The sequence below is a fragment of the Aegilops tauschii genome, chromosome 4, assembly GCF_002575655.3.
Source record: "Aegilops tauschii subsp. strangulata cultivar AL8/78 chromosome 4, Aet v6.0, whole genome shotgun sequence".
In the NCBI taxonomy this organism is placed as follows: Eukaryota; Viridiplantae; Streptophyta; class Magnoliopsida; order Poales; family Poaceae; genus Aegilops; species Aegilops tauschii.
This window is the reverse complement of record NC_053038.3, coordinates 374300380-374310941: the sequence shown is the minus strand read 5'-3', so window position 1 is coordinate 374310941 and position 10562 is coordinate 374300380. Positions and strand designations below refer to the sequence as shown.

Here is a 10562-nt window from a genome sequence, read left to right as displayed (position 1 = left end):
GCGTTCACGGCAGTGTGCCTTGTACTGTACCTCAACTACATGTATGTGCGATGGAGAGGGAGGGACGGTGTGCGCCGGACGGGATCTGGCACGGCGGGCAGGCCGACGAGGAAGAGGACCGGCGGAGGGGGGCTCGACAAGGTGGCGCTGATAGCCATACTGGTGTTCAGATTCAAGGCGGGGGCACGCGGTAGTGGCAACAAGGTTGGGGAGGAGTGCGCGGTGTACCTGTGCGCCATGCAGGATGGATCGGGCACGATGGCCGGACCGACGAGGAAGAGGACCAGTGGAGGGAGGTTCGACAAGGCGGCCCTGGAAACCATACCGGTGTTCTGATTCAGGGCAGGGGCGCGCTCAGATTCAAGGTAGGGATGGCGCAGAGGTTGGTAGCTGCGGCATCCGTTGCTCCGCCGTCTTGCCTTCTTGGAAGCGTGGGTGTTGCTTCAATTAGAATTTAGAACCGACATTTTCTTGCCATGACTTCTAGATTGTAATCCTACTTGACTTTTGCATCAGTGATATGTGAAGTTCTTCAAATGACTTTGTAATTAAGTTCATAATATACTTTTGCATGTGTACTTGCTAACAAAAGCTGAATAGACTAGTTGAAGGGTGCTTTCCCACCTGGCACCACCGAGCTACCGCTCAGGCGGCGTGCCATGGGTCGCGCCCCAAGTGCTAGTCCCTACAAACAGGATAGCTTGTTGTGATGAAACATCATCTTCGAAGACATCCACATGCATCTATACGATCCAAATGTATCTATGATTTTTTAAAGATTATTATATTGATTATCTATCATCTGCCATGATTGTTATGTTTGTACTGATTTACAAGATTTACCGTGAACACATTATTTTGTTATTTAACTATGGAAGACATGAAATTATTTTTTCATATTTGTACGTTTCATTAACATTGTAGATTCCGAATTGACCAGGAAACATGAATATTTATTCGAACAGAGAGGACGCGATGAAGAACTAGAGACCGACATGGTGGACCGTGGGGCCCACCAGCGTGGCTACCCATTCACCGTGCCATGGGGCCCACTGATTACCCAATTATGCCACCCTTGGAATGAGGAGCCGTGCTGACCCAAAAAACCCATATATATATATCCGCTCGGCAGAACACGAAACATAGATGAAAGCCGCGGTCGGAGCAGGATTGGACGGAGAACCTCTCTCGGTTGCATCTCCAACCTCTCAACTCCTCCGATGCATTAAGGTGGCTGCTCGGGATGCACACGGTCGAAAAACACACAAGACTTGGATACATAACATATATATACCGGAGCGACTAACCTATATAATCTTCTACATATAGCGCGACGAAACACAGAGAGAGCGACAAAGGGATTCCAAGAGCAACACCTATGCAAGCAACAACAAGGTGCTATGTGTTTTTGAGCCCGTATGCGACGTCACGTGTGGGGGATCGTGGATCCAAGGGCAACGAGGAAGACGATGGCGGTGCAGACGTATAACACGTTACTGGGGCAGCCATACCGAAACTGGACAGCCTTCCCGGCTGTGATGGTGCCGGCGTCGCCACCGGCACCTTTAGGAATTCTGAAGGTGTTCCGGTAGGGCTCCGCCGCGACGCAGCCATCAGGATCAGGGTTCTCGATGTCAGCGACGATTGCTTAGGCTAGTCAGGCTGGTCATAGTGGGGAGTAACTTATACTAGTGTCATGCATAAGACACTAGTCTAAGTTACTATTTTCATAGTGCAAAGTAACATAGTAGTAGTGTCATAGATGGCTTCATTTATTAACTTGTAGACTCATTCTTTCTGGGGAAGCGCTATGTTACAGTAAGAGTTAATTACGCTATTAGTACACAAACTTGCACGGTGCGTACAAATTCATACATAAAGTTGAAAATGACACAAATTAGCCCTACAACTTGTGTTTGAGGTACATTTACTTACTTTCTGTCAGTGGCAGTTAACTCACTGCTAACTTTGCCTACATGGCACACCAGCGAGGCCGGGCCCGCACTCTCTTATTTGTGGGTCACACCTATAAGTGAGAAAAAGAAAAAAAAATATAGCACTGTTGCTGCCTAAACTCGAACTCAAAAGCTCCCGGATAGGGGGTGTTGCACTAGCCAATGAGACGCTTTCTGTTTGCTCAGTTACATTTAGATACACATGTTTATATATCTTAGGAAAGGTCTGGAACAAAAGATTTTCACTTTATATTATTTGAACCGGCGGAATTGTTTTATCTACGTTCAAGATTTTGTTTCTTTGTATTCTGCTATTGAACGAGTTTGAACCATCTGAATAGACTTTTTTTTTGTAAACCGGGGTAAAAATCAGGCCGTTGAATAAGCCATACGCGCGCAGATAAATTATAATAGAAATTAGTCCGCATAGATTTTGATAAGATCCTAGGTCATTACAGTAATCGCCTTCAGGTTTGGCCCAATAACCATCGCACCCAAGATACCATATTATTGTTTAAAAAAATCTATTTATAGAAAATATTTTCTAAAAAATAATAATTATAGAAATGGGTGGTATTTGATCTCTTTTTATTTAGTGCCTGAAAACAAGTTGATTGACCAGTAGACCGGCGGTCTGACCGGTAAAAATCTGAATAGAAAGGCTAGTCGGCTCGGTTTCCAAAATTATGGGGGAAGAAACGAAAAGCGCTGGAAGTGATACAGACATAAGTACCTACTTCAACTTCTCCAGTCAGCTGCAGTTGCTGCGCAATTTTATTTTTCTATTTATTCTTCTTTTGCGAGTTCCAGGTGGGACCCACAAATAAGAGAGTGCGGGCCCGGCCTCGCTGGCATGCTACGTAGGCAAAGTTAATTGAGAGTTAACATCCACTGACGGAAATGTATGTAAATGTACCTCAAACACAAGTTATAGGGCTAATTTGTGTCATTTTACAACTTTATGTATGAATTTGTACGCACCGTGCAAGTTTATGTATTAATAGTGTAATTAACTCTTACAGTAACATATTATGTTACTCTAAACACCTCTCTCCTTATTAACTACATGCCACATAAGCAAAAAAAATTAGACTGTGTTATGTTACTACCTAAATTACTCCCACTATGACCAGCCTCATAGTGGAAATAACTTAGGTAGTAACATAACACATTCCAAAACAAATTTGCTTATGTAGCATGAAGTTAATGAGGAAAAAGATATTTATGGTAACATAATATGTTACTGTAACATAACACACCCCGAGATAATATGTTACTCTTTCGAATCTCGATTTTGTTTTGTTGGGGCTCGATTCTGCGCGCGTGATCTCCAAGACTCCAAGGTACGTACTCCCTCCGTTCCTAAATATAAGTCTTTCTAGAGATTTCAACAGGTGACTACATACGGACCAAAATGAATGAATCTACGCTCTAAAATATATCTACATACATCCGTATGTTGTAGTTTATTTGAAATGTCTAAAAAGACTTATATTTAGAAACGGAGGGAGTAGTTGCGTTGCGAGTATATATAATGCAGCAACACAGGCAGCCACCTTTAGCACGTACGCGTACGTACGTAGGCCGGTCGGTCTCTCTCCGGCTCGATCGGTTGATAAACGCTGACCAGCAAATTTCCGACATCCGTACGCGGCCAGAGCAGACCAGTCCATGGACATGAATGCGAATGCCATAACATTATTCACATACATTTCAACAACTATTTAAACTAACGGAATAAAATTCATGCAAATATGATGGATTTTATCAAAATTCAGATAGAAAAAACACAAATCATTCATAAATAGTATGCAAATAAGTCTAGTACAATAGTACTTCAAATTCAACAAGATTAACAGATGTTCAACATATTTTTCACAAACGAATACTGTCGTCCCACACATACTGCCCCTTTAGCTTCATTTAATAGTGTATGTACGTAAAATGTCGTCTCTTTGCCTTGTGATACATCACGGCAGCGTGTACAAGCTACACAATGTGTAAAGGAATATTGAGTGAATGAGTGATTCAATAAACAAGTGGAGCAAGAAGAAGCAAAACTTACGATTTTCTCCTCTACCGCGAGCAATGGCCACCTTACCTCCAGTCGACCAACCGCATCACAAAACTTGGTGACTGAGGTCTGGATAACGTACCATCGATACGCCAACGACCTCACATTGCATTGTTGGATGATGTGCATGTCGTAGGGCGCAATGTGTTGTCGCACGTGAAACGAATCATGCACACGTTGCAAGAAGGGACCCCCTCTGCTCATGCCTACGAAATCCGCGGATGTGGTCAGCCACACATCGCACAACAACTCATCTTTCATGAATGAGTACCCCGCCATCCACCGAACACTAAATAAACGACACGAAGTTTGAGAATAAGCTCAATGGCATTTGACCGAACATATGGCAGGCGTGGTGACCGCCATGGACGAATTCGGCAGGGGGACAGAGTCTACCTGCCTACGGACGGGTCCTGGGTGGACGACGCCGTCGTAAAAGGCGAGCGAGCGCTCGATGCTGGTTGCGGTGGTTCGGCAATGCCTGTGTGCCGGCCAGAGAAGAACCGTGGCGGTGGCGGAGGAGGATGGCGAGGAAGCAGAACAAGGGGGAAGAAGAGGCGGATTGGAAGAAAATGGGACCGATATGGATTTGGGTGGGTCAGGATGGTCAGACGCGGGCGTGGCAGCGATTCGGACTTTTGCAAAGCCCCTATTTGCCTCTGTTTTGCGGAAAAGAATGCGCCAAGATATCCGGACCATGATGTCCGGACATATGCGGGCGGTTTAAGGGTCTATGTTGGAGATGCCCTAGAGGATCCGGACCGCCTTCGATTTTTCCAACAAGTATGTACGTCGGACGACCGGCTCAACCTCTTCTCTAAACAAAAGTTCTCAAAAACATCGCAAGCTCCTCTCTCCTTTTTTTTTGAAGCTTTGGGACAATAGGGGAGCCCCCTACTGACTTTTAAATTAAGACATCAAACGACTAAAAGGAATTACAAGTATAGTTGGGGTGGGGTGGGAGTGGAGGAGCACACTAGGTGACTAGATTACAAATTAAACCGAGGCCACAAATGTCCTAATAATGTCCTAATGGCAAGCTCCTCTCTCCTTGCCATTGCCCCGGTGGTGCATGTCTACAACTTGCATCAAGCTCGGCCTTTCCATGCAGCAAATGAGGTTTTGCAACTGAGCTGGCAAAGTGGGACGTACTTCTTTTTGTTTTCTCCTATCTTTACTCTTTAATAACGAAATCTAGGGTAACATATAAGAAACATATTCGTGATGTCCGATACTCATCTTTTTCCGATAAAATAACTGGCATGCATTACAATCCAGAGAGTTTCGAAACCAATGCAGAGCGCCTACTCAGATGGCATCCCATGTCCATGCGGCCTGCACGCTGACGCCCTCGGCGATGTCGCTCTCCGGAGCATCTTTCTGTGCCGCAGGTTCTCGCGCAGGCAGAACCAGTCTTGCACGCCGCCTGGCACGGCGGCCAAATACCACCCCAGGAGCCGGTGCCTGAGGTTGGGCACGCAGAGCGGGCCGCCCTTCCCGATCCAGCCCACAGCCGCGCGCGCATACGTGTCGGCTGTGGGCACCAACGCCGACGACCGCCAGGCCGCGGCGAAGCCGGAAGCCATCGTAGTCCCCACGAAGAACGGCGCCTGCACGAGATTACACGACCTCTTTTACTCCTCGTGAAAACGGTCGTAGTAGTACCATATATGCATTGAATTGATTCGACTGCAGGCCACTTGCAAGAACGCTTGCATGTGCAGTGTTGAGGACACGGCATTTAATCCAGCCCCACGACGTTCCGGTGGAATCGTTTCTGGAGCCGGTGAGAAATTCAGATCGGTTGAAATTCAGATTCTGGAGTACCTGGCATTCTCAAAAATACTACTGTACGTACCTGGCATTGGACATCTATCCCCTTGCTTTTGTACTCAACGTAAAGGCTCCTGGAGAACTGAGCGACGTACCTGCTCCATCGAAATGCATCAAATTCTCAACATGTGGAAAACGCAAGTCACTCTCACGAGCATAGAGCGTGTTGGAGTTGGAGATAAAGATTTGATGCATGCTTCATATCACGTACGTACCGTTTGGTGGCGGAATACATGGTGTGGAGGGGGAAGGAGTTGATGCCCTCGGATGACGCCGATCCCATGTTGACGATGGCGCCCCTGCCCCGCCGCAGCATCCCGGGCAGCACCGCGGCCGTCACCTCCGTCACCGCCCACAGGTTCACGCGAATCATCCTCACCCACGCCTCCACGTCGGCCTCATGCAGGAACACCGCACCCGGCTTCGCTATCCCGGCGTTGTTCACCAGAATCCCCACATCCAGCTTCTTCACGGCATCCCGGAGCCGCCGTAACGCCTCGTCACCTGCATGCATGCATGCCACCGGTCGATGATGACGGCGGCAATCAAGTTCGAGTGTTCGTTTCTATGCGCTGTCCTAGTCCTATATCATGCGTTAAATCATGCTTGAGTAGATGCATGCATGGTACCTTTAGGAGTCGAGACGAGCGAGAGGTCGAATACCACGGCCATGGTCTGCACGGCGTGTCGAGACATGATCGTGCCGGAGACTTCGTGGAGATTGGCGGCGTCGAGGTCAACCAGAACAAGGTTGAGGCCCCGGCGTGCGAGCTCCAGGGCGACGGACCGGCCGATGCCAGACGTCGGGCCGGTGACGACGGCCCACGTGCCGTACCGCAGGCGGAGGTCCTCGGGACGGCGCAGGCAGTGCGTGAGGTAGACGAGGAGGCGGGGCAAGAATGCCGCGACGTACAGGGCGCCGAGGGAGGCCAGCCAGAGGAACCATGCCGGCGCTTGCTGGAGGTAAGCCATTCTCGACTCGCTTGTCTCCTCACCCTCGACGTTGTTGGTGCCAGTGTTATAGCAGTAGCTACTGTCCGTCTACAGATGACTGTCCACTAGTCATGAAGGCACGCCAGCTACCAGCCTTCAATTTGTTCGAATAACAAGCAAGAAGCCCCATTTCGATGATCATGGATGCCGGTCTAGCTACTTTCTTGTTCCCGATTAATGCAGTGTGGTTGGGCCTTCCAAATGATAGAGGAGTCTAACAAGATTTTCAGCAATAACGTCCGGTTCAGTTCGGCATGGCTATGCTCTCTCTCTCTCTCTCTCTCTCTCTCTCTCTCTCTCTCTCTCTCTCTCTCTCTCTCTCTCTCTCTCCCCCTCTCTCTCTCTTCCAAATCACCTCAGCAGCAATTTGTGACAACAATAGGGAAATTGACAAGACCAAAATATTTATTACCAGCATTAGGCTATCAGTTACGACTTCATGATTCACGCGCACAACTAGCAAGTCTTTATTATGTTTGGTGGAAGAGAAGGCTGCAAAATGGGTGAACGGTACGTACCCATAAATGTATCGACAACTAGTGACGAACAGTGCCCGCGGAATGGGCAATGCATCGTGTTAGCTTCCTGTAATCTCTGTTGTCACCAAGGTTAGTTTAGTTTTCTGTTAATAATGCATGGCCGCATGTGGCGCGTGCAAGTAGCTAGGACGGGCGTGCTGCACTCTGCACACGATCTCGCGTTTTACGTGTTCTCCCGATCCGCAAAAGCCGTGAGACGAGGCTGTGGGATGGCGCAGCAAAATCGGATCATAGCCGGCGGATCGGGAGGTAGCTAGCTAGTAGTCAATTGCTGTAACAAGAGATATAGCAGAGAGGAATAACAGAAAACGCTGCAGCTTTCAGTGCGGCACAAAACGACTGTCGTTCGTCTCCACCTCTTCTCTGAACTTCTTCAGTTACTGTAGCGATTTCGACAACGACAGTTGGCATCAGAGCCGCAGGTGTTTGATCTTGCGCCTGGTCGATCGAGTGGTGTTTGATCCACTGCGGTCATGTCGGACACGGAAACGGAGGAGAAGAAGAGCAAGACACCGTCGTCCAAGGCGCCGCTCGCGCGCCTCACCGGCAGCGGCAGCGGCGAGCTCCGTGTGGTGGAGCGCGTCGTGCGTGAGGAGACGGGGACGTCGATGATGCTGACGCGCACCAACTACCAGGAGTGGGCGCTGGTCATGCAGGTCAAGCTGCAGGTCGCCCGCGTCTGGTGTGCGGTGACCGACGACGCCGCCGACGAGAACGATGACCGGCGCGCGCTGCAGATCCTTCTGACCGGCGTCCCGCCGGAGATGCTGCGCGTGCTGGCCGCCAAGGACTCGGCGAAGAAGGCGTGGGAGACAATCAAGACCATGCGCATGGGCAGCGAGCGCGCCCGCGAGGCCAAGGTGCAGGTGCGCCGGCGGGAGTTCGAAGATCTCAGGTTCAAGGACGGCGAGTCCGTCGAGGATTTCGGGTTGCGGCTTTCGGCCCTAGTCGCCGATCTGGAGCTGTACGGCGACCCGGTCTCCGAGCACAAGGCGGTCCAAAAATTCCTTCGCGTAGTGCCGCGGCGGTACCGCCCGATGGCCATGGCGATTGAGTCCCTGATCGATCTGAAAACCATGATCATCGAGGAGCTCGTCGGCCGCTTTTCCGCCTGCAAGGACCACTATGACCTCGACGAGGGAGCGCAGAACGCCGGGCGCCTCTTGCTCACTCATGAGGAGTGGCTGGCCCGCGAGAAGTCGGGCGGCGGAGGAGGCTCGTCGTCAGGCGGTGGCGGTGGCTACACCGGCAGGAGCAAGGCGCCTGGCAAGGCCAAGGCCCAGGGCGCTGGCAAGAGCGCGTCGGGGAACGCCGGGGCAGGCGGCTCCGGCGGATCTGGTGGCAAGAGAAAGAAAGGAAAGTGCCACCACTGTGGCATCCCAGGGCACTGGAAGAAAGAGTGCAGGACTTGGCTGCGGGAACAGGAGCAAGCCGGCAAGCAAGAACAGGCCAACTTAGTGCGCGCCGGCGACGAACACGACCAGGGCTGTTCATGGCCATGGTCACCGGCATCAGCACGACCCACGTCGTCGCGCCGCAGGCCGTCTACCTCAACGAGGAGAAGCTCGTCCCAGTGCCGTCGCCGGAGGGCGTGTGGTACTTCGACACAGGGGCGAGCAGCCACATGACCGGTGAGCGGCATGTGTTCGCGACGTTGGACGAGACCGTGCTTGGCACTGTCAAGTTCGGGGACGGATCGACCGTGGCGATACGCGGACGTGGCTCCGTCGTGTTCCGCGGCCAGAGTGGAGACCAGCGGGCACTCATTGGGGTGTTCTACATCCCTAGCTTGCGGAGTAACATACTCTCCGTGGGGCAGCTCGATGAAGGCGGGTGCACGGTCGACATCAAGGACGGCATCATGACGATCCAAGATCCAGCGCGGCGTGTCACCCGCGTCAAGCGCACGACGACGCGCCTGTACACCGGCGTACTCACGATCGACACGCCCACTTGTCTGCTCTCGAAGAGCGACGACGTGACCTGGCGCTGGCATGCGCGCCTGGGTCATCTTCACTTCCGGGCACTGCGCGCCATGTCCACAAAGGGCATGGTCAAGGGCATGCCGGAGATCGACCGCGTGGAGGAGTACTGCGATGGCTGCGTACTTGGGAAACAACACAGGTCGCCGTTCCCGCGGGCCACAGAGTATCGAGCGGAGAAAGGGCTGGAGCTCGTCCACACCGACTTGTGCGGCCCGATATCGCCGGTGACGTCGAGAGGCAACAAGTATTTTATCCTCGTCGTTGATGATCATAGCCGCTATATGTGGGTGGAGCTTCTGAAGTCGAAAGACGAGGCGCTCGAGCGCTTCAAGAGGATCAAGGCCATGGCCGAGGCGGATGGCCAGTGCAAACTGCGCGCGTTCCGCTCGGACCGGGGCGGCGGGTTTGCGGAGTTCTGCATCAACCATGGCGTCAAGCACTACACCACAGCCCCGTACACGCCCCAGCAGAACGGGGTTGTCGAGCGCCGCAACCAAACCGTCGTCGAGATGGCGCAGTGCATGCTGAAAAGCATGGCCATGCCGGCGCTCTTCTGGGCAGAGGCGGTGAGGACGGCTGTGTACATCCTCAACAGGACGCCGACGAGGAGTCTCACCGGAGTGACGCCATACGAGGCGTGGCGCGGACGACCGCCCACTGTGCAGCACTTGCGTACATTTGGTTGCACGGTGCATGCCAAGAGAATCGGCCCCGGCGTCACAAAACTCTCTGATCGCTCAACGCCCATGGTGTTCGTTGGCTACGAGGAAGGTACAAAAGGGTACAGGGTGTATGATCCCAGTACTAACAAGGTGCAGGTGACGCGTGATGTGCTGTTTGAGGAAAGCAGGGCTTGGAACTGGGAGGCACACAGCGCTCCGAGCGTGGTCACCGCACCACGCACGTTCACCGTCGAGTACATCACCGAGCACGGCACCACGATGGTTGACACGGGAGAGGCGTTCGCCTGTACGCCACGCTCCGTGACGGCCACGGCGCCCGTGACGCCAACGCCGTGCACTCCGGGCACGCATGACGCCGGGCCCTCCACTCCAGCAGCACACCCAGCTTCGCCGGCCTTGAGCACACCCGTCGCGACTCGAGACTCGCAGTGGGCCACGCCGCTCACGCACGATGACGGGTGCGACGTGGAGAGTGGACAGCCACGCCGCTACCGGCGCGT

At 52.1% G+C, this 10562-nt stretch overlaps 1 protein-coding gene across 1 annotated transcript; it reads right to left on the bottom strand.

Annotated features, from left to right (window-relative positions):
• Window positions 1-5163: 5163 nt before the first annotated feature.
• LOC109779269 (very-long-chain 3-oxoacyl-CoA reductase 1) lies at window positions 5164-6889 on the bottom strand. Its single transcript, XM_020337868.4, has 4 exons — window positions 6492-6889; window positions 6078-6366; window positions 5888-5957; window positions 5164-5639 (listed from the first exon to the last, which is right to left on the bottom strand). Exons 1-4 carry the CDS (start codon window positions 6832-6834, stop codon window positions 5334-5336), a joined length of 1008 nt encoding a protein of 335 aa, XP_020193457.1. The 5' UTR covers window positions 6835-6889; the 3' UTR covers window positions 5164-5333.
• Between the last annotated feature and the right edge of the window lie 3673 nt (window positions 6890-10562).